This window comes from Numida meleagris, chromosome 1 (assembly GCF_002078875.1).
Source record: "Numida meleagris isolate 19003 breed g44 Domestic line chromosome 1, NumMel1.0, whole genome shotgun sequence".
NCBI lineage: Eukaryota > Metazoa > Chordata > Aves > Galliformes > Numididae > Numida > Numida meleagris.
The window spans coordinates 104,008,422-104,036,008 of record NC_034409.1 but is presented as its reverse complement, the minus strand read 5'-3'; the positions used below and the strand labels follow the sequence as shown (position 1 = coordinate 104,036,008).

The 27,587-nt window shown below is 45.7% G+C and overlaps 1 protein-coding gene across 2 annotated transcripts in view; it reads left to right on the top strand.

The window, feature by feature from the left end:
• The window catches only part of RUNX1 (runt related transcription factor 1), a 156,280-nt gene extending 130,861 nt beyond the window's left edge, over window positions 1-25,419 (top strand). For both annotated transcript variants that reach the window (XM_021405077.1, XM_021405076.1), the window contains 2 exons: window positions 17,009-17,170; window positions 19,923-25,419. In XM_021405077.1, coding sequence (XP_021260752.1) covers window positions 17,009-17,170; window positions 19,923-20,416 — 656 coding nt within the window. In that variant the 3' untranslated portion in view covers window positions 20,417-25,419. The remainder of the gene's footprint in view (window positions 1-17,008; window positions 17,171-19,922) is intronic.

The following is a 27,587-nucleotide window of genomic DNA, read 5'->3' as shown; positions in this document are numbered from 1 at the left end:
AGGTTCCCTCATTTCTTGATGATCAAGTTCAGGTGATGAATGAAAAATACTGAAACCAAAATCCTTCTAACAGAAAAAAGTTGTATATTCACTGCTTTATTCATTTATAAGTTTCCAGTATTCAAAGAAGTTGCTGTAAATTGTCCTTTGAACTTTAGAAGAGACAACATTTTGTCAGCAGTAATGCTTTGTTTCATTAGTATAATGATGATTTACAACTAGCTGAACAAGTACAGCATTTATGATTATTTCAGTTCTCATTGCATAAGCTTATTGAAATGCATTTAATTTTAAATCTCCCAAGTCCAAATGATGATCCTCATTCAGCAGTAAAGCACGTGAATAACTGCTCAAAAGAACAGCCTCTTTGACAAAGAGACCTACATATACATGAGCAATTTTACATGCAAAACCACTGCAAATTCAGACCCAGTATTAATTACTTTATGGGGAAAGTATCAACCAGAAAACTGTTGTACTCTACCGTACATTATAAAAGTGAACACTTGTATTAACTTGAAAAAGAACCACACAAAAGGGACTTGAATGCAAACCAAGATTAGCCAGCTAGTGTTCACCTAGATACAAATGGAGTGCTAGCAGATTGCCTCCTCTGCAAACATTGTTTTGAAAGCCCCTCTTTCAGCTTGTAAGCACTTACCTGGGCATTTGAGCCAAGCTCTTGTGCTGGTGGCACTCCCCAGCCACCACCCCCGCAAGCCCTCCCGTTGCCCAGCCAGAGGATGAGACCGCAGATGGATGTGGCAGGGACCCAGCCTGGGACCTGCAGCTGTGTCAAGGCCAGGAGCCAGCCCTGGTCCCAGGAATTGTCTGTCAGCCTTCACCTGGCAAGAGACTGTGTTGGGAAATGCAAGAACTGAGTGATCTGCTCCCAGGATGGAGGAGCTGGTGATGCCTGAGATCAGGAATTGCAGCCATCCCAGTGGGGCGCCCAGATCTTCCCCAAAAATGGGCTGCAGCATGAGTGCAGCTGAAACAGCACAGAGGGAGCAGGCGGCTGCAACTACATAGCCATTAGTCAGGGGTTTGATGCTTGGACCTGCAAGCATGCTTGGAGTACACGTTTCATGTACCACCAGTGCCACCTGCGTGTTGCTCCTCATACATGGTGCAAGAGAACAGGGCAGGCTCCATCACCAGGAGCACAGGGAGAAAATGGGCAGAGCAAAGCCTCGGGCACAGCAAGAGGGCTGGGTCTGTGCTGGGTCACCCCCGGGTGACTGGGGCCGGGGTGGCACGTGGGATCACTCCTGCATGTGGCTGAGCCATCGGCTGCACCTACACTGTCCGCCCATGCCCTCACCAGATGAGTAACCCAGCCAGACACACCACAGGGACTGCTGGGGTGAGGCAGGTGAGAAGATGAAAGGCAGAGAGCACAAAAACAAGTTTTCCTAGAAAATTGAAGGAAACATATCTGTGAAACAAAACAAAAAAAAAAAAAGAAAAAAAAGAAAAAAAAGAAGAAAGAGAACCAGCTGTGCTAATTCTTGTGCTTGTTTGATCATGTTTAGAGCCTCCTAGACTCCCGTGGAAGGGAACGGTTTTGTTTCATGAGGGTGGTGCAGACTGAATGCGTGTCCATGTGATTTTTGTATTTGTACATTAAACATTTCCCCAAGTTGTAATTCCTTCCCTCCTGCACTTGGAATAAAGCGACTTTACAAGAAGTACTGCCTCCGAACAGCAAGCGAAGGAGGGCTGTTGGGGCAAGATAGGGCAAATGTAAATGTGTCTGAGCTAGCTGCTCCACCCAGCCTCTCATCTTTATATGAAAAAAAAAAAAATGTTTCCAATAACTGAAACAGGCAAGGTCTGATCTGCACAGACGGTCTGCAGGCATCTGCCCAAGAAGCTGACGGTTGGCTGGTACATCCTCATCTGATTTATGTTGTGTGTGTGTTAAGCCTTAAATTGTTGAGTCTCTGGCTGGCTGCAGTGGTATTACTGGATGGTTGGTGTATGTTTTCAGCTCACAGAGCTGGCTCTGATACTGGGGTTGTTGGCACTGAATCAATTCCAATCTCACACCTGTCTGAGACAATGAGGGCCTTGTTGCACACATCTCCACCAAAGGCTGTCATACAACTTATTTTTCACATTTGAAGAAGGAGGAAAAAAAAATAAAGGGAGGACTGAGGACACGCTGTTTCCTTACAAGACACGGTCCCAGTGCTTTGAGGCAATCATGCCCTTCTTTTCTTTAGGGGAAAATATATTTACAAAACAAAGGCAGTGGAGTGTTTATGAAAAGTATTGCTTGGTCTTGCCAGTTAAATGTGACTGAGGCTTGGTCTCTGAGGAGTTAGGCATGGGAGATGGGCGCCTTGTCCTTCACAGACTTCCTAAGATGTTTCCCTCCAGCTGGGTCAGCGCTATTAATAGCTTCTTATCAGTTTGCTTAGCACCTGTGTCCTTTACCCAGTGCCTGGGGACATTTCTTGAGATCTCAGAGGTTGTGAAAGGTGCTGGGCTTGGATGCCAGCATGGCTGAGTTCCTGTACTTCCTGGCACTGAAGTGGCTCGGCCTGGGTGGAGGATCAGCCTGGCTCCAGGCACCATTAACTCCTGAGGTGAAGGCAGAAGTCTGATTTTTGTCTTGGTCATCTGTCTTTGCTGTTGTGGTCTCTCTACATCCACTGTTCCTCCTCGCTCAGATATCTCAGATGTGCATCCTCTGGAAACTCTGTCGTCATTATCTCTTTGCAAGTATTGTTTCAAAACAAAGTGAGATTTGGTTTTTAGCTCTCTTCTGGGGAGGTGGTACTTCTGGTCCTAAGCTGGAGCCTTTTCCAGACCCTCTTGTGTCCTTCCCACCACGGGATGCAGGGGCTGTGGACCTGTCCCGCAGTTTCTTTTTCCACTGAGTCAGTTAGGTCACTTTTAGTGTCAGTTATGGTCACTTTTTCACCATATCAGAGAGGAAGCATTTGGCTGAGCATTTTATTCAAGCAGGAGTTTGTTCTCCTCCCAAGAGGCTTTCTCGGCTCTTCCCACATGCCTGTTTGCCGTGTATAAGTGAAGGCTCACTTAGCTTCCTCATCTGCCAGATGTGCACCATGCAATCTGTTAGTGATGAGTCCATCTCTACTTGGGAAAGGTTGATCGTGCTTTCCCATTTATCCTTTTTCATTCTTTCCCTTCTGTATCCTAGTCTTCTCCACTTTTGCCCACCCATGGCAGTGGCTGCACAGGCCAGAGTGGATATGCAGAGCGCCGGGCAGGAGTGCGGCCTGCAGCACAGAGCAGCTCGCTGTTCTCGTTTCTCCCCGTCTCTTACCACATCTCTTTTCCCCGAAACACCTTTTGAGGAGGAGATTAGGAAGGAAAAGGGGCAGGACTACTCATGGCATCTGAGTTTTGAAAGGAATAGAGACAGACCCGGAGACAGATCTCCAGCCAAGCCAAGCTGGTGGTGTTCTACCAAGAAGGCCAGTGGAGGATCTGCCCTTGCACTTTGTCAGGGTGGTCTTCGGCATAAAAATAAATGATTAACTGTGGAACGAGTGAACTTAAAGACAGATGGTAAAGTATACTTCTGTTGGTACTTGCACGCCTTTGTTTCAGAATACAGAGAAAGGCCCTGCGGTGATGAAATGCAGACAGGAGCGTGATGTTATCTCGCACTTATAAACCTCACTCTGAGTCCACTGGTGGCCACTATCCAGAACGGCTGAGTTCAGACACACTCCATTGTACTAACTAGAAATGGCGCTTTCAGTCTTTAGTAAACAGCATTTTTGCCCAAGGGCCCTAATCCTTCAAACATTTGCCTAGGTAATTGTCTGTTTTTGCCTTCTAGTGTCTCATCATCAGCTTATCTGTAAGTTCAGACTGGCTGAATGAGCGTGTGAGGATGGGGGAAGAGCTGCTGGAGGATGGGGGAGTAAACCATTTCATTTTTAATTCACTGGCAGGAGAGACTGATGCAAGAGCAGTAGGTGATCATTTTAGGATCCTGTCAGGGAAAAAATGAGTAATACAGCATATTAATTTGAACAGATTAAAGAGCTGCATGCATAAATGGAGGGGCTTTTGTTTTGTTTTGTTTTACTGGCAGTTCGAAAGTGTCAACAACTGCAAAACAGCGACAGCCAATTTATGATTTCTTGTTGAACTTAGAGGTATTGTTTCAAACTTTATTATTACTATTTTGAAAATATAAAGATATATCAATTGGAGCAATTTTTGAAGGTTGTTTTTTTTTCCCCTGACAAAGCCAGTATCTTATAACCTAAAATAACTTACTTTCTTGCCATCACATTGGATTTTTAGATTAAATGTACATGCCTTTGTTTGGTTTATTTTACTGGTGTTCTTTGTGAAAGAAAACAATAGTTATTTCATATTTGATTGCTTACATGTCAAGGTTATGTTTAGCTTTGAGATGGTTTCTGAAATGGAAAAAAGTTCTTTTTGCTTATAGTAATGACTACAGATCCTACGCTCCATGCCACAGTTGTATAAAATTGTTCAGTTCAGCACATGCAATGGCTTTCAGCTGTGTTTAGCTCCATTTCTAGAAAGTTTCTGACCTGTCACTGTTTCATAAGTTCGTAACTGCCAACAAAGAGAACAATAATTTTATGATATTTCTGAGCAGACAGGTTGGTCACATGGTGCAATTTGACAAGAGGTTTCAATCCGTTAAAGGTATAGTGGTTAATTTTTAAGATGTTTTATGCAGAATGTGAAACAAAGCTCTTGTTTTTATCGAAAGTCATTCATTGCATATTCCCAGAAGAAATCTTCTTCAGCCTGGCAACACAGCAGCTGTTTGTTTTAATACTGCAAATTACTTTTTTATTCCATACTGGGCCGTTTTGCAACACTTGACATGTGTTGACACTTCTTTTCTGTACCAGATCAGTTTTCCTTGAACGTCGTTCCTCGTTACCCCACCCACTGGTAGCACCACCTGCGCACAAACCCGGGGTTACGATCGGTCTTACACAAATGCGGGTACACATTTGCTGCCCTGCAGGAGTGGGAGAGCTTCTGGCTGGCATGAGAAGCACCTTTGGCTTCACAGCTCAGGCCACCTGTACCTTTTGCCTTTCTGGTTTAGATCTAGCCTGCTCTGAGATCAAGCAGTATAACATTTAAATACGGCCCACAAAGCTCACATGCAGGTTGAGCTGAACTGACTGTATGCCTTGAGTGCTCCGACAGAGTCCGTGGAGAGAGGCTGAACAAAGAGACAAGTCTTTACCTTCCTTTAAATCCTTCTATAATCTGTGCTCCTCCAGCCTCACCAGAGGGCCAGGCCAGGCCAGCCAGTGCCACAGCTTGTGTAGGGTTTGTGCCGGCCGCCAGTGCAGGACGATGCATTCCTCGGCTAAACAGGAAGTGCCAAGGGATTTCATACAGGAAGCGGAGCATTTCTTAAAAGGTATTTTAAATGCATTTCTGGACTGAATGCCCCTGACAATCCAGGGAGTTGGGGCTTTCAGCACATACTTCTGGGCTTAACTCATTTTCCATTTCGGTTTTGCAGATCTCCTCAAAACCAGCTTGACAGTTTAGAGGAGCAGATCATTTAACGGAGTTTCCAAAAAGTCCATTTTGGTTTAGTACTATAGTGAGCAACAGTTTCTTAGTCACCTACTTTAAAAAAAAAATAAATGCATTATTCTAAATCAAACTCACTTTGCAAATATATGTTCACATGAAGAAGACCTTAATTCACCTTGTACATCAAAGCTTCACTCTGGAGAGAAGTTTCATACCAATGGGGCTCAGTATCACTTTTCTCAAGGTGACCTCAGTTGTTGAAGTATGAAGGTTGCATTTGATATGTCACTTACTTTCTCTAAGTCAAAATAAATGAACCTATGTCTTTAGATCATCAGAGATCTGCTTATGACCAAAAGTTGTTTTAATCCTGATTGCTGTTGGCTTTTAAAAGAATCCAAGCAGATTTCGTTTGCCACCCTGAAAAAGAGTTTGGAGGGTGATACTCTGCTGTATGTGTAGAATGCCCCTAGATGAATTCTATTAGTTTATAGGCTTTCTTCTGAGCACTTGGGATGAGATCATGAAAGTGTAAATGGCTGTTATCTTCAAAGGCCTCTTTTATACTGACAGAACTCCACCTTACCAACTTGTATTAATAATCTATTGCAATCCTAATTAGTTCACGTCAAGGTCAGTGTTTTGTGGTGGATAAAATGACTGTAAGCTCCAGAGAGTAAGTTCTTTCTTCTACTACTTTCATGTGGAAAAAGGGGAGGGAGCACTGAAAGTATAAAAGTAGAGATTGATGAGGACTTTTTGTTTATCTGTAGGCTAAAGAAGTTTTAATACGGTGTAATTAGTCCACATAATCAGGAGCAACCTTTAATATACCTGAGGCCATGCTGCAGTCATTCCTTATCACTCCCAGTTGACTGTAGAGACTTCTTCGTTCTGTTCTGCTTCTTTATTTATGGCATTTGTTTTCCAATGGGAATAATCCACTTTTCAGCATGATATTTAATTGTCTTGAACAGTAGATGGAGAGCATGGGAATGTTTTGCTGTGCCATAAACTCATGACCATCTTTTTGAACACCCTGAGTCAGAGTCCAGTGTCCCAGAGGTCAAGCACCAGGGTATCATCAGCCTGGACCAGCAGGGTCATGGAGGGTACTGCCCTGGAGAGGAAGGTGCAGGCAATCCTGCAAGTACTGACTCAGTGTGACTTCCAGGTCCTGGCCCAGGAGGTACTGTGCTACTTCCTTTCGCCTCGCTCCACCCCTGAAAGAGAAACTGTGGAGGTGTAAACAGGGTGGGATTCATTTCACCTAGCCTGAGACATCCGTGTTTTCTATGTCTCCATCTGACACAGTTGTCTGGAATCTTTGAGTGGGGAGAGAAACAGCTGTTCCTCGAGTGTGATTCACCTGGGTTGGCTTGGATGTCTCCCTTTGGTTGCAGTGGCTTGCACCCCACCAGCGTCTCTTTTACCCTGCTGGCAACGAAGGGAGTCTAGACAAGTAGCTCAGAGGTAGACAGCTACACTGCAGATCACTTGAGTGGGAGGAATCCTCCCCCAGGACCCAGGGCAACAGGAGATAACATGACATGCTGTACACAATTAGCACTCTACTTCTACATCTGCGCTTCCAGGGCATGACCCAGGGCAGGCTGAAGGCAGCTCCTTCTCCTAGCAGCAGCAGAGGAGTGAGATGGACTGATGGATCAGCTTCCCCATGAGCACTGTAGCCCACCTGAGTCCCGTGCTTCAGGTAGACTGCTCTCAGGATGTGGGCTAACTAGGATAAAGTGGATACATCTCCCCCAAGCTGTTTTTACAGGTTAACTTTCCCTGCTGGGGTGACATCAGGTAATTCACATGTGCTCTGACTCAGCCAATTGCTCTGCTGAACCACAGCCTTGCTTTCTGTGTGCATCAGTTCTCCCTTTGCTAAAATGAAGGTTGTAATGCTACCCTTCCTCAGAGGGCGGTGTGAGGATCAAATAATTAATTAGCTGGGAGGCATTCACATATCAGAGTGATTCAGGGAAAGCAAAGAGAGGAGCAGCCAGGACCTAGAGCAGCAGATTGGAGAAGGGGGGAGGCAGAAAGGATAGGACCAGGGGATCTCTGCTCTCAGATGGGGTTTGCCGTATGGACAGGTCAGGGATTCCCCTCCAGACTCAGAGATTAGATTTCTAGGTGTGGGTTTATTGAGAAAGATAAGGGAGCAATGACCCTCCCAGCAGCTCTCACCCTTGCTGCCTGTCCAAGACCTCACAGATGCCTTCCCAGCAGCTTTCTCCTTGGTGCCTCTGGAGCTCCAGGAACTGCAGTGACACACAGCAAATAAACAGACAAGTGGATGCTGCCCAGAGCTGTGATGGCCCACCCCTGGAGGCGTTCAAGGCCAGGTTGGATGGGGCCCTGGGCAGCCTGAGCTGGTGGGCGGCAGCCCTGCCCATGGCAGGGGTTGGGGCTGGGTGGGCTTTGAGGCCCCTTCCAACCCAAACCGTTCTGTGATTCTATGATTCTCTGATTCTATGTGCATGTACGTATGCATGCGCATATGTACAGACGTGTGCATCCATGTATCGCCACCCTACGCGCCGTCCCTATTCCTTCAGCCCTCTACGTGTCATGACCTCCCATGCTGGGCACACTGGGAGGAAGGGCAACATTTGCTCACAGCCAGCACACGCATGTGTGGTATCTGTCCCTGATTTCCTCGCTGTTTCAGTTTGTGCTTTACCAGAGTGCTTAGAGATAGGGGAGAGCACGGCAGCGGCACTGAGTCTGGCTGCCTGTCTGTAACAGGGGAGCCAACAGTGTGGAAGGTCATGGCTGAATTGTTTTATTTCATTCCCTGTAGATGCAGGAGGGAGGGAAGATGAGGGTGGGTGGGGGGAATGGAGTCTCCCTGTTGAACAAATAGCTGCGGCTCTGCCGGGTGACTCATGCCTCGAGAGACAAAGAACAATGCATCCTTAATTCGCAAAACTCAGCTTTCCAACTTCTGGGTGTCACTGGTACTGAGAGACTTTGCAGTTTGCCCATAATGCCATCATGTTCTTCAAAGCAGCAGTGACGCCAGCCCAGAAGGAGTGTGCTTACTCAGTAGGAGAGATGGTTTATATTTCATCTGAGCAGCTTATGTACTAACCTGCTAGGACAGCACATATGCTGATTGTGAAATCAGGGTTTTCACAGTTCGGCATTTGGAGCTGTCTGCACTTCCTGATTCTGGCACCAAGTTAGCCGTGAGCCCGGGGTTGTTTTTTGAGGAGCCCCCTCCCCACAACCACTTACTATGGCTAAACTGCTACCTGCTGTTTCTTTACTGTGTATTGTGCACTTGCCGTTTTGTGTCTAGGCAGTTCACTAGGGACGCTTTAAACCTGAAGCGATACACATTTCTCCTCCTTCTACCCCCAAAAGATACGCAGCTAGAACAGGTGCCTTTGGTAACATTTCCAGTCATCTTAAGATTACTAGAGCTCTGAATTTCTTGACGTGGACACAAAGAGAGCAAAAGAAATTCAAATAAATTGTGGGGAAGCACTGATTTGTTTTTCTCCCTTCCCTGCCATTAATTTCCAAAGAAAAGCTAGCAAAAGCCTTCTTGACAGATTACTGCTCTGTCACCACAATCAGCACTGATACACTCACAAGTGCTGATTTGCACCATTTTCTTCCTCAAGACCCTTTCTGGCACAGTGTTGGAAAGGAGTGAGCTAACTTGCTAACAAGGAGCACGGAGAGCAGTGGGAGGTAGGTTGTACATAGAAATGGAATGCGAAGGGAGTGAAGAGCAGAAGTGGTGTTCTGCACCCAAGCGCCTGCTCACACTGCTCTGTGCCCCTAAGTTTTCATGGCCTTCTGTACTCAGCCTTCCTCAGGGCTTGGCACCTTCCTGTGTGGCCGTGCTGTACCTGGAACACCTTGGGGAGTGCTGTATCACCACCAGGCATGGCAGCTAGAACCAACAGCGGCAGCAGCTTGGGAAATGTTTCTCCTCAAGGTTCATATTTTTTTCTCTTACAGTCTTCAGAATCCAATGCCTGAGTGAGGGGAAATTCTCCCACCCTCCCATCCCACGGCAGATATTTTGCTTCCAGAACTTCTCTAGTCTTCGTCGTACTTCGCGAAACCACAGTAATATTGAACTAAAATGAAAGCAAACATAGGTAGGAGATCTCTGCCAAAGATCTGTCTTGCAGTGAGGGGGATCCCAGGTGGGGATTTGGGTGGCCATTTTTCTCCCCGCCGTAACTTATAAATTTCCAGGCACACAACATATTTGTCACTGTCGTTCTTGACCAAAATAAGTTCTGTCACCCGTCAGCAAGCCGAAAGGGACTTTTCAAGGCCACAGAGAGGAGCCGATTGCTCATCCCCTATACATTTCCAGTGGGAATTAGAAGGCTTCAGAAAACTTCCCCTGGGGGCAAACCAGAGCTCGCACCCACCTGGGTGCACACTGCTGTGCAAGGAGGTGGCTCCGCACTGTGGCAGCGGTTTCCTCAGCCTGGCGCGTGGAGGGAAACCACCCTGTAGGCTGCAGTCGCTGCCGGTGGAATTTTACAGTTTGCTCTGTAATTTTCCAGCTCCTCGTGTTCCAGCACTGAGAGGTATGAGAATACCAGCCTTGTGCGGCGGCCACGGCTGCTGCTGCCGCTGCCAGGGATGAACTTGTCCTTTGGAAAGTCCCCCTTCTTTGTGCTCCTGACTAATTCCTTCAGCTGCCGGCAGATGACACGCCTTTTCACGGTGCTGCGTTCGGCTGAGGATTTGCTGGCACTCGAGCGAGGGAGGGCAGCTGAATCATTTTGGATGCGCTGCTTTAGAGGGGTTCGGTTGAACTTGAGCAGAACCGTGTGCTGCTCAAACTTTCACCTGCGGCCTTTGGGGCCGGGGATGAGCATGAGAAAGCACACGGGAAGAAGAGGAAGAGAGGAGCCAACAGGGAAAAGATGATGGGAAAGGGTGGAAGGATGAACAGCAGCTTTTAGACATCCTTCTCCTGAGCACAAAGTATTCCTGTGCTCACAGTCCCTTTCCGCTGTTAAGCAAGATGCCTCTCTGGATGAACAAGTCCAGTCAAGACCATTCCTGCCTCGCACTCGAAGGGAAAGTCACACTATAAAAACTGTTTCCCTTTGGAAAGATGAGCAAATCAGAGCAGGGAGGGGGGCGGATGAGTCCCAGACTCAGAAAAGCCTTTCAAGGCAGTTCAGGATCCTGCTCTTCCCTTGTCTGCCTTCGAGTTGACACCAGGAAACTAATCCCAGCTTTCATTCACCCCATCCCTTCTGCCAGCTGCTGCCTTTAAACTGCTCGCCAGGATGGCGGAGGAACTGCAGAGCTCGATGCTATGCGACTTTGGGCTGTGTTGCGTATGACTGACAGCAATTTTTGCAACTTGAGAAAAAAGCCTGGCAACAGCAGCAGCCGTTTCGCAATGCGTCTTCATTGCACTGCGCCGAGAACGACGGGATCCTCACTGCTACAGCCGGTGGCTCGTCACCACCCAGCACCTGGGGTGACTTCTTCATCTCCCCAAAGGTGGCTTTGTGGAGGGTGGTCTGCCCAGGAAGCCGTGCTTCTGGATGGCAGGTGCCCTCTCCAAGGGAGGGCAGTGTGTGTGTCACCACAGCCTGGCAGCCAGGGCAATTTGCCTGCAGGGCCTGGCTGACTCAAGGCGTACCTGCTGCCTCGCACCCTTCGGCTCTGTCTTCCTGACTCACATCCTGCTGCTCCTCCGCAGCTCCCAGCAGCGTGCTGCATCACCCTGAGCCTTGGCCACGCGGCAACCAGCTGGGAGCTGGCAGCAGTGTCCCAGCTGTGGTGATGCGCAGAGAGCTGCCTGCTCTGCTCTGGGAGCGAGGGCACATTGGCAGGTGCGTGGGATCCAGCCCAGCACATAACCTTTTTGGCTCACAGGTGCAGTGGGACCTGTTATCTGGTTTGAGTTGGAAGCTTAAAGTTTTAAGTATTACTTTATGAATAGAATATCTCGCTGATGTAGCTGTAGGTGTCCCTGTTCATTGCAGGGGAGTTGGGCTCGATGACCTTTAGGGGTCCCTTCCAACTCAAACGATTCTATGAATCTATGAATATACAATGTTTTAGGCAGTCTACAATGGACTTTCATTTGTTATACAGAAAGGATGAGGTGATAGGAACAAATATTTTACTATTGTCTGAAGCAGCGTCCTGAGCTGGCAGTACCAACCAGTGCAGCCCAAATGGCACTGATTGATGCCTCCTGGGTGCCTGACAGCAGCTGGGTGCTCTACTGGGGGGTGAAAGTGCATGGCCTTGCTTTTTAAAGCACACACAAACAGCTCTGCAGGACATTGCAGGAGGGGGAATGACTTTTTGCACAGTCTGATAATGATAGGACAAGGGGGAATGGTTTTAAACTAAAAGAGGGGAGATTTAGGTTAGATGTCAGGGGGGAAGTTTTCACTCAGAGTGCAGTGAGGCGCTGGCACAGGCTGCCCAGAGAAGCTGTGGTGCCCCATCCCTGGAGGCGCTCAAGGCCAGGTTGGATGGGGCCCTGGGCAGCCTGAGCTGGTGGGGGGGAGCCCTGCCCACGGCAGGGGTTGGAGCTGGGTGGACTTTGGGCTCCCTTCCAACCCGAACCTTTCTGTGATTCTCTGAGTCTACGACTTCCTTACGGCCCAGCGATTTGCGTGGCCTCAGGACCACTTTCACAGGCAGAAGGACACTCTGTGCGAGGCTCCGCTGCGGCCCTCCCCGACTTCACCCCCTGGGCGCCGCGGGCTGCGCGGGGCTGTGGCCGGGCCGCTGGGCTGTACGGAACTCCGCGCGGGCTCCGTGCCGGGCTCCGTGCGGCCCCGCACCGCCACCTGCCGTCCGGGCCCTGCCCCAGCACAGCGCTGCCTTCTCCCTGTCGGGAATGCGGAGCGCCGGGACCGCCAGCAGCATCCCCGAGACGGGGAGAGCGTCTCACACCGGAGCTCGTTTCGTTCAGCTATTAAGCGTTATGCAACGTTTGTACAGCTTAATTACAAGTTTTTAAAAGGAGCCGAACACAACCTTTTCGTGGCAGTAAAACATGACGAGGCATGAAAGACGGTTCCATACTTTCTGCTTAATAGCTTGTTAGGCATGAGGCTCGAGGCTGAAGAGCTAGTGACTAGGCAGCAAGGTGTGAATTATTGCACCATAATTCTCGCCCTGGAGTGCTTTATTGCAATTAATAACTGTTTTCATGTTTTAAATATATTTTCTCACACCATAAAATGCAGAAATGGAAAGTACTTGCTAATGGGAGAAATACCGGGAGAACTGGGCACAGCTCACCAACTGGAGCAACCTCTTTGGTTTCGTGCTATTCTTATCTGCTTTAAAATGATTTTGGAGCTCTGCTCGGCTCTAAGACGGCGTGGGCCTGCCGCTCTGTTATTTCCCTATGTTGAAGGAGATCTCCCTGCAAATCTCTCCACAATTATTCGGAGCGGGGAAGCTTCTCTCCTCTCTTTTCAGCGTATTTTCACTCAAATAACCTCAGCCACGCAAACTCACACATTCAGTTCCTTGTGGTAGGCTGCCTGCTTCTTAGAAGTACATCCCTATTTGGAAAGCAGAAAACAGAAGGGAGCAGTAGGCTCACGAAGGGCTCGTTGTCTTTCATTTTTTCTTTTTCTTTTCTCTCTCTCTCTTTTTTTTTTTTTTTTTTTTTTTTTTTTTGAGTAGCCTAGTTCTGTGCCAAATTCACACCCATTCCAGTTCAATTTAGGGTAGAGCAAATACTGAAGAAAAGCAAATAACGAAAATCCCATCACTGTCTGAGACCCCTGATCCAGATCCTGGTAAAGCTGTTGGAAGTGCAGCCGTTGCCTTTACTGGGAGCTGAATCTGCCTCTCAGTGCTGAAATGCTGCCATAAAAATGCTACTGCCTGAAGCACCTCCCTTATGAGGAAAGGCTGAGAGACCTGGGTGCTCGGCCTGGAGGAGAGAAGGCTGAGAGGAGATCTCATCACTCTTTATAAATATCTAATGGGCAAGAGTCAGATGGATGGGGCCAGGCTCTTTTCAGTGGAGCCCAGAAACGTGACAGAGGCCAGCGGGCACAAACTGGAATATAGGAATTTTCATCTGAACATGTGAAAGAACTTCTTTACTGTGAAGGTGACAGAGCACTGGTACAGGCTGCCCAGAGAGGCTGTGGAGTCTCCTTCTCCGGAGATATTCAAGACCTGCTTTCCTGTAGGGAACCCGCTTTAGCAGGGGGTTGGACCTGATGATCTCCAGAGGTCCCTTCTGACCCCTAAAATTCTGTGATTCTGTGATACTTTTCTCCACTTGTTATTAAACAGCTCTGAGAGTGATGCTTGGGATCAGTCAGTATAACCTGCTTTCATGTGTGTGTGTGTAACATAATATGCTGTATTAACATCGCTGAATAGATTGCAGCTTAACCAACCTGATGTCAAAAAGCTGATCTTTAGTATCTAATAGCAAATACAGGGACTGGGAATACAGGTAACAAGATGTAGAATTGATCGGTAGAACTTTCACTTATGACAGACTTAATGGGATTGTGAGATTAATGATGGGGGTTCTCTGGCTGGCTGTCACTGCTGCAAATACCCCAGGGGTTGGTAATGATAGTAAATGGAGGAGGCAGGTCAGGTGCCCTGGTAGTCTCTCTCTGGATGTTAGCAGGCATGTGTTTGGTCCATTACTCAGTCTCTGGTCTGGACACAGCACAAGGCTAATTGTGGTAGCACAGAACAAGAAGAGATTGTATTTTGATTTAGTTCTGTCCACGCTTAGTAAATCTGTGACAAGGTCTTGCTTCCCTTTCTGGCACTGCCACTGCTGCTGTGGCTTTTCCTGCATATTCTTACGCTGTTTGGGTGCTTATTGCTCCAGGGGCTGTTTTATTAACCAGGAGCCATACTGAGCAAGGTACAGGACAGACCCATAGCCCTGTCCTGAAGAGCCATGGCAATGGAAGAGACAAGGGAAAAGTGAAAGGTAGAGCTGCCCTGCCAGCCAATGGAAGACTGTAACAGAAGGGAACAGGCAGCGTGTCATGCCCCAGGCTGACAAACAAGGGTGGGTGGCAGTGACTTCTCCCCTCTTCCCTTCAGTGCTGGGAGCTGAGGACCTGCTAGCAAGTGATAAAACATTTCCAGTCAAAGGCACTCAGCTGCAAAACAAACAAGAACAAATACTGGGGACACGGCCAACTTTGGGATGTACTCCACAGCTCCTCACTTGAAAAACAGCTTCCCTTCCACCACAAAGCAGGGAAAACAGGAGCAGTGCGGAGCGTTCTCCCTCCTGACAAATCAGGAAAACAGAGAGGCCATGGCCTCAACGGGAACCTCCTTCTGCAGTGACAGAGCTGGGCAAAGCCCTTTGAGAGAGGTGGTGGAGAGCAGTCTTGGCTCCCACAAGGCCTCAAGCAGGGACCACCTCTGCAGAGCCTCTACACAGGCTGGGTGCTTCCAGTGCACATATCATGGCTCCGGCACTCAGCTGAGCTGATGAATGGAAACCAGTGGGACTGACACTGAAGTAAGGGAGTCATAGAACCATAGACTTATTAAGGTTGGAAAAGACTTCTAAGATCACCTAGTCCAACCGCCAGCCCACCCCCACTGTGCCCACTGACCATGTCCCTCAGTGCCACATCCACACAGCTCTTGAACACATCCAGGGACGGTGACTCCACCACCTCCCTGGGCAACCTGTGCCACTGCCTCACCGCTCTTTCTGAGAAAGGCTTCCCAATATCCAACCACATGTAATTAACCCCATTCTATAACTAAAATACGTGGGGTCAGGCCATTACAAAGTTCACTGTTCTGAAGCTTTGTGGTATTTATCCTAACGGTACCCCTAGAGACTGAATTCCCCCGTCTCTTTCCATGTCATCTTTAATAAGCACTGGCTATACATTAACAACAAGGTGATGTTACAGTTCAGAACACTGCGGGCTTTGTGCCTATGCCTTTTTGTTTGTTGCTACTAAAGTCCATTTAATGCAATTGAATGTTGCTTTTAAAACAACGTGAGTCAACTGAATCTATTTTTAAGGAAGTCTGCCTGAAAAAACATTAAATATTAATAATATCTGATTTTGAACATGTTACTCGGCAGAAAAATCTTTAGTAGACTTTATTTTATTCTGCAACTGCCTTTGCTAGCTATTTTTGAAAGGCTCCAAGTTTAGTATAAATCTTCCTTCCTAAACGGGTGAAACAAACAAAATGTAAAACTCATCTCCATAAAGCACAACAAAATAATAATTTCCAGATGGGCCTTCTGATGGAAGATCAAAGTCCTTCATCTCAGACTTGGGAAATATCCCTTCCGTGCTGGTATCAGTTTTATCTGAATGCAGTCCGTCCAACATTGGCTTGTTTCAAAAAGACAATTAGCTAGATGGAGCTGCGGGAGACTGTGCATAGTGCTGAAGAATATGGAAAAAGATTATGCTAAAAAAAGTAAAAAATGTTGTGGGTAGGCAAGGGAAGGAGGAATCTTTCTCACTTTGAGTTGTGCAAAAACTAGACATTTCTATACACTCAAAAATGCCAGTTTCATATGCAAATATTAAATAAGCAAAAGAGAGCTGTTTCTACGTTGGTGCAACTGGTTTGGACAAACTCCCAGCTATGCATCTTTGATTTCAAACATCTCGAGGCTAGAAAATAATAGCTTCATGGTTTTCTATATTTAAGTAAATCTATGCAGTTTCAGATTTTTCTTCCAAGAACCAGAAGTTTCTCCTGAAAGCCTGTACGCACAGGGCATCTGCATTTTCAGCTTAGCAGTTCCAGAGTTTGCGTAGGGGTTCCTGTTTCTGAAGTTCAGCCATGGCTAATAGATGCACCCATCCCTCTGTGTTGTGTTTCTGTTTGTTATACATAATAAATTCCAAAAAAAGATGTACAAAATGCCTCTTCATTTAATTCAGGCTGAGATTTTCGAAAGATGGAGGAAGTCAAATTCCCCCAGTCCTGTTCCTCCAATTAGGAATCTGCCTTCTGGAGGAGATGAGCTTCACTCCCTCTGTCTCTCCCACGCTGGCACATTTCCATCTTGTTTTGCTCTCTCTACTTAGAAGCTTGCACAGAAGCACTCCCAGTGCAGTATTTTTGTCTTCATGGTGCCATGCAGGACATGTCTGTTTGGCAAAAAGGGCTGTGAGTGCACAGCCTGAAATACTAATGGATCTCAGTAATGAGCAGTTTTTTTCACCTGGCAAAGCCTTTTGCCTGACCGCTTTTCACTTCCCACCAACAACATGAAATAGTAAAAAGCTTCACAAGAAAAAAACGAAGCAGTCAAAACTCACAGATGTACAAATAGTATCTGAGGAAGCAGCTCGTCTGCAGGTCTCTTGGCAAAGGGGATTATGGAACCGAAATGTAATTAGGATGCCGTGTAAGTTTCCACATCCACCAGGTGGTTCGGTTCACATCTTGGATATCACAAAGTTTTATCATTCGAATCAGCCTATAGGTCTCTTTCTCATTGCAGACACGAGGCAAGTGCAGCCGTCCCCGCCGTGGTCCTACGACCAGTCCTACCAGTACCTGGGCTCCATCGCGACCCCCTCAGTGCACCCTGCCACGCCGATATCGCCTGGCAGGGCCAGCGGCATGACGTCCCTCACCGCAGAGCTTTCCAGCCGCCTCTCAGGTGAGCCTCTGCAAATCATGATGCCCACGCAGCGGTCACTGTGTCCTCGGGTGCTGCTGCACCACCAGCTTTTCCCCACTGCTGGTGAAGCATATTCTGAGCCCTCTGCAGAGAGCCATCTCAACTGGTTGTCTGGGATTTGTGCAAAGAGTGAGGAAATAAGGTTTGGGTCCCAACACAGTGTTGTCAAAAGAAAAAGAAACAGGAGAAAGTAGCACTTTGAAGATGTCTGGAACTATAAAAATAGTTGAGATAGCTGGGGAACTGTCATATCTGCCAAGAAATGAATGCCACAGATACTTCAATTCTCTTTCCTTCCCTCTCTCTAAATTCAGGCCAGAGTACAGCAGATTATGGGTGGACACACTGCGTGCAGGATGGTGTTTTTTGACATTTTAAGTGTTGCACTGTACTGTCTTGTTACATCTTTCTGAAATTGTACTGCAGAGCTTTACAAGCCAACATAAAAATACAGCGTGGAAGTGAAAGCTACCCCCCTGGTTTGCACCGTGCTCAGCTGACCATCTGCTGACTCTAACGCCACATATTGAACCAATATGTGTGTGTTCAATAGCAGGAGTTTTTCTGAGATGAACGAGAGACATATAAACCAACCTTGCACATGGCTTTTTCAAAAAGTATAATCTCTGGCCATGTGAATAATCAGGGCTTCTTCTTACATCAGAGAGAATCACTGAAATGAGCTTTCAGCCTGTCCTACTGTTGACATGTAGAACCGTGATTTGGAGAAGTCACGTGGATGATGCCCACCAAAAAGCACCCTATTTGTTAGATCTGGGTGCTAATCACATCTTAGAGCTAGCAGAAAAAAGCAGGCACCTTTTTTGTGGGAGAAAATTTAAGAAAAAAAAATATATATTGCTTTAAAGGAAGTCTGTAAAAATCCACATTTTTCACTGAAACACTTTTTACTTTTTCCCCAGTGTTTCCCTCCTTGTACACTCCTTTCCACTGGAACAAATGCAGAAAAGGAGGAAACTGAGCAGGAAGAAAAAAGATCTTCCTACCTATAAGAAATTTTCAAGTAAAACATATTTCATTAAGGTTTTTACTTTAAAAAAACATTTTTCTTGTCAAAACAAACAGCAAGTTGGAGCAATTTTAGACATGGTGCCTCAAAAGACAAAGGATATCAGACGTACTTGAAACACCTTGACATTAACTGTTGTTGTTCTGCTTTTTGCCAAACTAGGCAGAAGAAGCCCTCCTCTGGCAAGTGATGTGTCTAGGCAGTTTTAAGAAGTTTGATTCCTTTCTCAGGAATGAGGTGTGGAAGCACCATTTAAAAGCTGGCAGGTTGTCAGATGTCACCTTTGGCCTTAGCTACCCTCAAGCTCCTACCATTCCACACCATGGTTTGTCTTACCATGTTAAATCTAAAGGTGCCGGGGTTTGGGGGAAGAAAGTGTGTTCAGGGGTCCAACTGATCTTCCAGAAGTAAAAAAGACAGAAGACAAACTCAAAAAGGAAGCATATCGCATGCGTCAGAGCTTTTCTAAGAAATTCATATAAATTCATCAAAGAGTGCTGGCTGTGCAGCTGACGAGGTTTCAGAGCTTGGCGCTGGAGTGTGTCTGCTCTAGCTTTAAAATTGGCCGGAGCCAAGAGCTTTGTTTTCCCTCTGCTTCTTCTCATGAGTATTTCCTTCAGCGTATGGCTCCTCTTCTGCAGACTCCACACCTTGTCTGACAGAAGAAGTTGTCTTCTGGAAACATTTTTTCTTAATTATGATTGTAGTAATTTTAATCACGCGTAGCTGCTAGCTCTAGGGACTGACACCTTCCATTAATCTGAGTCATGATGTAGATCCTTTCTAGAGAGGCCATTATCTGCTCTGCTTGTTTAATCCTTGCACGTCAGGGAAGGAGATGGTGGGACTAGGCATCTTTTCACTAGTGTCATACAAAACAGAGCATAGTTTGACCGTCCTATAAAAAGCTCACTTAGCAGAATGAGAAAAGTTTCTAGTACAAATGAAAGGGGAAAAAAAGCCCAACTCCCAAATGTAGCTTTCTGCTTTCAAAAGGCATTGCTGTTGTCCTTTTTTATATACTTACTACAGCCAAGATTTTTGGAAGTTAATAACAACTATGTAGAAATTATATGAAGACCCACATACAAAGACCTCAAATGAACCTGATTTTTTCTGACTGTGGTAGCGTCAAGAGTCAGTGTGGAACTGTGCTGCTAAGTGCTAACAGCTGGCCCAAGCCTGTGTGTGTAGACCTCGCCTGTGTATTTTGAAAGGACAGTGTGTGCTCCAATGAGGATCCCGTTTGAGTCAGCAAATAAAACTGGGAGCAAGGAGAGACTACGCAGAAGCCGAACAATTCGTATTTAGGTCCTGTCAGTGTCTGTGGTGACTCGTGATTCTGAGCAAGAAGGCTGAGATCTGCATCCATGTTCCCCACCCACCTGCTGAGGATGAGGGCACTCTGGAAGTGTAAGTTGCATGTGCTGTAAGGTCTCTGTGAGCGAGCACATACACCTACAAAACATGGTGAGAGCTTGGCACTCCTCTTTAATTGCTGCTTTACTGCAGTTAATCCAAAACATCCAGACCTGCCAGCACTGTGTGTTAGAGATGGGGTGACAGATAGCTCAGTTCTTCCCGTGGCAACACTGCTGTAGTTAATTGTGGAGCAGGGTTCTGATGTTGATTATTGCCTTGCAGAGGTGAATTTCTGCTTTGCCTGTTTGACAGTCTCTGCCTTCCTTCCCTGCAATCCAGGTGCTTCTGACTTGACGGCATTCAGTGACCCCAGAGTGGGGATCGACCGTTCCTTCTCCGCGCTCCCTTCCATTTCTGATCCTCGGATGCACTACCCAGGAGCGTTCACCTACACGCCAACACCCGTCAGTTCGGGGATAGGGATCGGTATGTCTGCTATGTCCACGGCCACCAGATACCACACTTACCTCCCACCTCCATACCCCGGCTCCTCTCAGGCCCAAGGCAGCCCATTTCAGACCAGCTCACCTTCGTACCACCTCTACTACGGAGCCTCTGCCGGATCCTATCAGTTCTCCATGATCTCAGGAGGAGACCGGTCCCCCCCGCGCATCCACCCCCCTTGCACCAATGCTTCCACAGGATCGACACTCCTCAACCCCAACCTTCCCAACCAAAGCGATGTGGTTGAGGCAGAAGGGAGCCACAGCAACTCCCCAACCAACATGGGTACCACTGCAAGGCTAGAGGAAGCGGTTTGGAGGCCATACTGAATGCATTTTAAGTAGTCGTGGGCCAGGACTAACGTGCTTTCGATTTACCGATGCCTGTAGGTATCCCATAAACACCTGTCTTGCTTGTGGGCCCTGCCATGTTCATACATCACTTCCAGAAGCAAACTCTCCAGAAGTCAGCGGTCCCAGGAGCAGTGGCACGTGTTGGGCCAGCTGTGGGGCTGATGAAGTGATGCCACGCCAGCAAGGTACCCCCCGGGGGGCTGAGCTTCTGGAAAGAAGGACATTCAGGTTGGTGGCCTGTAGGTAGTGAGGGTGGGTAGGAAGATATCCAGGCTGTTTCCAGGCCTGTGGCTTTCAAACATGCCCAGGTTTGAAGGTCTCCACAGCCCTAAAGAGAGTTTCAGTTCACTTCTGTTTTTAAGACTTAAGACCTAACAGAAACTTAATGAGTTTACTGCATCTTATGGACATATTAACTATAAGGAAGTATAGGAAGATTCCCAGAGGGAAACTGTGAACGCTTCTGTTTTAGCAATGCTGTGAATGAGAGGTTTTATATGTTGGACTTCAGTCTTTCCTTTTTGTTTTTTTTTAACCATGTTGTATATTCCAAAGAATATGGAATGTTTTATTGCTGGGGTTTTTTTTTTTTGGTTTGGGTTTGTTTATTTTTTTAAAGGATGCAACTCATCCTGCTTTGCATCTAATTTGTTTAATTTCTCTTGGCACCTTATAAATCGCAAAACAAAAGAGATTTTACTTTTTGACGTTGTTTTAATCACGCTTGCTTCTTTCTTGCTTTGTCAACTGAAAGAATCAGCCCCTTTTTCAATGAGTTAATTTAACTTTTTTTCTCTTGGACTTTTTTTTAATACAACGGCTACAGCCTTGGGTCATTTTCAACTACTGTACTACTTTGATGAGTTCATTGATATTTATGCTTGATATTTAGACTTTTCTTATTTGTTGATACTATTATTATTTAAATATGCCTATATTAAAAAGATCAGCAATTGCCTTTTTTGGTAGCAGCCAAAGTCAAATTTATCACATTGAAAAAGGCTGGAATAACGATGGGTAAAGTGACTTCCTAATTACCTAGAAATATTGTTTACAATTATCTCCCTTTCATTTTACTCAGCTAAGTGAGTCCAGAGTCTCAGAGCTGTTTAGATGCCCCACTCCCGCTGAAACAATTGAGGCGTCAGAGTCCCCATGAAGGCAGTGTGCCTTCCTCCTCAGTGGAATTGTCTCTCCGCACCCCTTCCTCATTTTTCCTTCATCACCAGTGGTGACACTCAGGATCAGTACTCAGGAGGTACCTATATCATAAGGCAGACTTTTATACTCCCTCAACTACATGAGTCCCCATACAGCCCTGTTCTGTGCTGAGCTTCCCTCGGCTTCCTAAACAACTCTGCTAGAGGCCTCATAGTCTTTCAAATCAAAAGCCAACACATAGTTAGCATGGCAGGAGTGAAGTGAAGAAGACTCTGATAGAGTCAGTGTGAGACTTGCTCCCAGCTCAACGGAGCCAAGATTTCTGTGCAGTACAAGAGCCATGTTCCAGTGTACTGGAAAACAGATCAATTCATGCATCACAAAATAACTCAGACTGAACAGAGTCAAGTTCATCTGGAAAGCAGGCCAGAAAAGAAGGGGCCTTAATGGTTCTTCCATCACCGTATCTTGAGGGAAGAGGAAGGAGATTTAAAACCCATGCGCAAACTATTTGGTCCTGTAGCAAATATGCACAGCCTGTACTAGGAGCATGTTAATACAGAGTTGTCATCATTGCCCATCGTTACAGCACAAACATATCAGATGTCACTGTAAAGTTTATGGCACTATTTTATTTGAGGGTTTGGTCTGAACGCAGCTGTTGTACTACTCATTAATTACAGACTGCTGATGTTGACAAGTGTGCGTTCCAAATGATCCGATTATTATTTAATGTACGTCTTAAATGAGTGAAACAATTGCAGGTCAACTCAGAGAGTATTTGAAAGCAGGACTTCAGATCAGTGTTTGATGTTTAAAAAAAAAAATTAAAAGGATTCAAATTAAAAAGATCCTTGGCTGCAGGCAGCAGAACAGCTGGACTTATTTAAAACCATTTGTTTTTCAAGTTTTCTTTTTTTTATATATGATTTTGCTTCTTTGTTTAAGTCAGATGCAGTAGCACTTTGGTATTGAAAAGTTACAAATTGAAGAACTTGCATTGTCGACAAGGTCATTTTTGTGCAGAAAAAAGGGAGTGTTTCAAGAGATCTCAGCAAAAGTTCAAAATGGTTCTGCCAAAATACATACATGGCCTCGTGCTTTTATTTAGCATAATATAATTTATCATTTTCTAGAGTTTGCTCTGATCAAAAAAGGCAGAAAGCATCAAAACCAATATTAGAACACTTAAAAATGCATTTTGGAAGTACGGAGACCTTGCTGAATATGGAAATAGAGAGACCCTACCTGCTGTGGCATTTTACATAGTTGGAATCTCACCTCATCAGTAGCCTAAAAAAAGTCCTTCCTCACTTAACAGTAGCTCTGTTGCAGAATCCGTTTTACGCCTTCTCTGTCACCATGCAGTTTAAATCCCCACTGAGCACAGCTTTCACGTCTGCCTTGTGACTGGACCACCCAAGTGCGTAGTACTGCGAGCGGGAACCCGAAGGTGAGGGCGAGGAACTGCAGAGGAGCCGCAGGCCTCCCCACAGGGCACAGCTGCCGGTGGCCGGGTGACTCCAGCCCAGTGGCAGAGGTGAGGCTTCTGTGGTCAGGACTCTCCCATGTCAGTCTCTCCCCACAGCCACCACTGCTCTCCGCCAAAGATTTTGCCTGTTTAAGCCCATAGTGTTGTACTATCCCCTCCTGAAACTAAGGCATCAGGGAGGGGAAGGCCGCATCTGCCAGCCCAGCAGTCAGGCCTAATGTTTAACATCTCTTATGGTTATACATCTACTTTCTTCATACCTGCCCTGAAGTGGAAGTTTAATTTTACGCTCCCTGGTGTGAACAGTTGGAGAAAGTGTGGAGCTGGTCACAGCACCAACCCCTTTTCTGAAACACAACCAAAACATGGGAATTCCCACCTCCTCACCCGCGATCACTGCCAGCAACTCCTGAGTCTATACCTCTCTGTGCACGTCAAACACAGAACAATGCAGTGCCCCGCTTACAGAGGAAAATCTAAGTTTATTATCCCCTGCAATTAGTCTGTTTAATCACCGTGGGCTACAGTGTATTCACACAAGTGCTTATGAGACACCACAGTTTACTCAAATCTCTATTTTTGTAGCCATCCCCTGTCCCGCTCAGGACAGCAAAGATCTCTGAGGCTGTAAAGATGCTCTTGTGTCATTCCTCTCATATCTAAACAGCACTTGGCAGGCAGAAAGAGGACAGTTAGGTAAAACACTTCCCCCATTCACATGCCTCCAAATTATAGTGTATGAGTATATATTTTTATATGTAATATATATATATTTATATAGTTTTATCATCCCAGTTGCTGAATGGAATAGCACGGTTGTGCTTCCCTTTGCAAGTCGCAGTCAGCAGAGTGCCTTAGGCTCCTTTCCCTACCGACATGCAGTTAGTGGCAGTCCCTACTATCAACTTGTGTGTTCCTCTCACAAGACACAGCTTGTTGTCCAGAGGCAGCCTCGTCGAGCAATTCCAAAGTAAACATAGGGCCGAACTCCTGTTTGCATTAAGACCCCTTACTTTGCTCTCAGCAATTCTGCTCACTTCCAGAGTTCTCGTTTGGCTTCCAGAGCAAAGTCAAGGAGCTTTAGTGCAAGAGGAGGCAGACACAGGGAGCGTTGCCGCTACTAAGGATTTTACTTGCAGAATTATGCCAAATAAACTTCTGGAAAGGAGAAAAACGGTTTCCTCCAAATGGCCCACAGTCTTTGTCAGAGTGTTCCGAATTGCCTGCGCTCTTGAAACATTCGTTACTGCTTTCTGGATGACCTTCTCCATTTGTGTATTTGAAGATTCAGGATAAATGGATCATTTTCGATTTGGGCAGAACACTTTCTTGCTTTCCTGCATTGTTAACATTCTCATATTTTATTTTTGTTAACCTTGCTTGGTCAGTACTGATCACTTGGCATTTTTCTCCTTGTCCTAAGAGGGTTGCATCGACAGAGTTACTTGTATTTATGTATGTAAATAGATTTCAAAAGCTTCATAGCGAAATATTTAGTGCTTGTAATTACTCCGCTTTTTATTTTCATTTTTTCTGTGTTTTTAATGAACTTACCTTTGTTTGCTTAAATACTGTAGTGAGACTTATTTCTTTCCAAATTAGTTATTTTAGGCTTCGAGATTAACTACATTTTATTCACTTTTGTAAACAGTTATAGCATGGTCTCTATTCAACACTCTTCACTTTTTTTGTGGTAGGGGAGAAATGAATGTGCAAAAATCTGTGGGCTATTTGTGGTATCCTGGGTATGACAGTTACACACTTTCTTTCAAACAAAAACCAAACTTTCAGTCTGAGGGGGCGGCATGGCAAGTCAGAGGGGAGGACACAGTGGGAGACGCACTCCTATCAGGACGGCATCAAAGCATGTTCATTCGGCATTTACTGGATCTGTTTACAAACCAGATGCGACAGCATACTGGAACAGTCACATTTTCCTTTGACACTGTCATGCTGAACATTTCCAGAAGGGGAAACTACCAGGTTCTGGAAGTTTGCTTTTTTGTTTTTGATCACAGGGGATTTTTCTTCAGGGGGTAGGAAGTGGGGGGCTGCTGTTTTTTGGAGTCAGATAGGAAAAGAGAATAGAGTAGATTTTTCCCCTGCTACAGAAAGTTTCTAGATACCACATCAGAGTAGACTCTTGCTGTACATACGGATGGCTGTGTCCAGTGCCACGGGAAAACTCATTACAACTAGCACGCAGAGCAGCTGGACTGCTGCGTTAGTTCTAATGAAGACTTTCTTTCTTTCTTTGTACCACAGTTTCCTCTGTAAATTCAATATCATAATTAGTGTGAATGACAAATAAAACGTTTGACAAGTATGCACACTGGCCTGGTGCGTTCTTTCATCAGGGAGAAACCAACTGTCAGAGGAAAAGTAGCCATCAGGAAAGGATACTGAGTGTATCACTCACAACATCAAAAATACATTTCCATGCTTTTTTTTTTTGTTTTAATCTATTTTTTGCTTTTTTAACATTAAATGACATTTTTATGATGCGGGATGACTTGTCTTGCTATCCAATAGGACCATCAAAACATGACTCAGATGAGATTTTGCATGTACAGAGACTTGGTAATTGAATTGTATCTCCAACATCTTGATTAAATTCTTGAATGCTCTAAAATTTCCTATATCTGTTATTTTTCTTCCTTCATTTTATGCTTCTTGGGTTGGATCCTTTTTGATAATGTTGAGTTGAACCTTATTTTAGGAGCACTGAAACAGATAGTTGGAGGTCATGCCACTTTTGAGATACATTGTTGGTTTTTTTCTCTCTTTAAGTAAATAATGAAACAGTAGTGCTAACAAAACATTAATAAAGGAGAAATCGAGCTTCCAAAAAGAGAAAAAAAGAGTCGATAATGAAAGTTCAATCTGAAAGCCTCTGTATCTATTCATACTTAGAAAATTTGCTAGTATTGGCCTGACAGAGTACATTGCATCATACTAAAAAAGTTTTCAGTAGTCTACTTCTATACAATAACATACGTATACAAAGATTAACTTTCATCTGTTTATCTCGATGAAAAACAAGCTGCAGAGCATACTATTACAGGTATAATTCTTCTAACATCTTGTCAGGTAGCATTCCATCTCTCAAATGATAAGTCATATTATCATTTTAAAATTGGGATCAAGGGACTATGAGAAAACAGTTACTGAATTCCAAGCACTTCACTTTCTAACCTCTTTCTAACCCCTTTAGGCTGAGCTAACGCATGCCTCTTACAAGATTACTGCTCAGTATGAGCACATGACATTTCGTTCTGGCACAATCCCACATTATCCTAACAGTGTCGCACCTACATTTTCGCAAGGGTCTACCACAAAGATTTTTCTCCTTATCCGTGAAACACAGGAGCACTTCTTCAGAGGTGGATGATCAAGCAGAGCACGGATTTATTTTGTTTTCTACTTCAACACAGCAGGAAGAGAAGCTACAAACAGCAACAGTCAAAACAAAAACCAAAAATATTACGCCCAAGGGCAACTCAGCAGAAATATTTGTAGCTAGATTTTGAAGGCTATAGAGAGGACGTATGAGCAGAGTTTCCATTTCATATAGGAGCAGAAGGCAGAGGACTGCAATGGCCACTTTGACGTGAGGCACAAGTTCCACCACTCCCTTCCAGTGCAGACCGATGTTACCTGCTTTCCGCAGGGCGAGGGGAGGAAGCAGAGGCAGCTACCCTCCCTGGACCCTCTGCTCTCCGAGGAGCTGCCCCTGGGCATCCCTGCAGGGCAAGTGGCTTGGCCGTGCCTTCCTTCGGCAGCTGAGAGAGGCCAGCTCAGCCCCACCTTTTTTGAGGGGGAGGAAGAAGAGCAAAAAGGTGAGGAATACAAAGGCTGGAGGCTGCTGTTTGTGAGAGGAGGGGCTGGCAGGGTGAACCCACACAGTTGTTGACTTGTTGTTCTACCCTTACACCCTGTCTGACAGCTTTTGACGGGCTTTAATTATAAAGGCCATTGTCGTGGGTGTTCTCTGCACTGCTTTGTTTGACTTGTGCAATAAGGAAACCACTCCCTCTGGAGTCAGGCTTCAGAGCTAAAGCAGCATATTAAATAATATACGCCTGAAAGGCACCATACGACTCAACACAGATGTCCTGGAAAGACAACACAGGTGTGTTACCTTTGGTTTACATGACTTTTTTTTTCCTCTTTTCAGTGGCTTGTCACGCAAGACAAACAAGTGGTGAGTGGTGAGTGTACTGTGCCCAGAAGTTGTACCCTTTTTCTGAGCAGGCACAGAAATCCTGGTATTGGTGCTATGTGTGCGGTCACAGAACTGACTGTAAACTCTGTATTAGCTGCTCTGAGACAGATCTTGTTCACAGCGTTCATAGCTTATAAACCTATCAGCCCTGCCACTGCTACAGTGCTGGAAGACCTTGTAATGACACTGTGGTTTCCAGACATCACTGAAGTATGACTCAGTCCAGAACTGTAAATGGGCCAAAAATATTGTTTAACAGTGTCCCACTA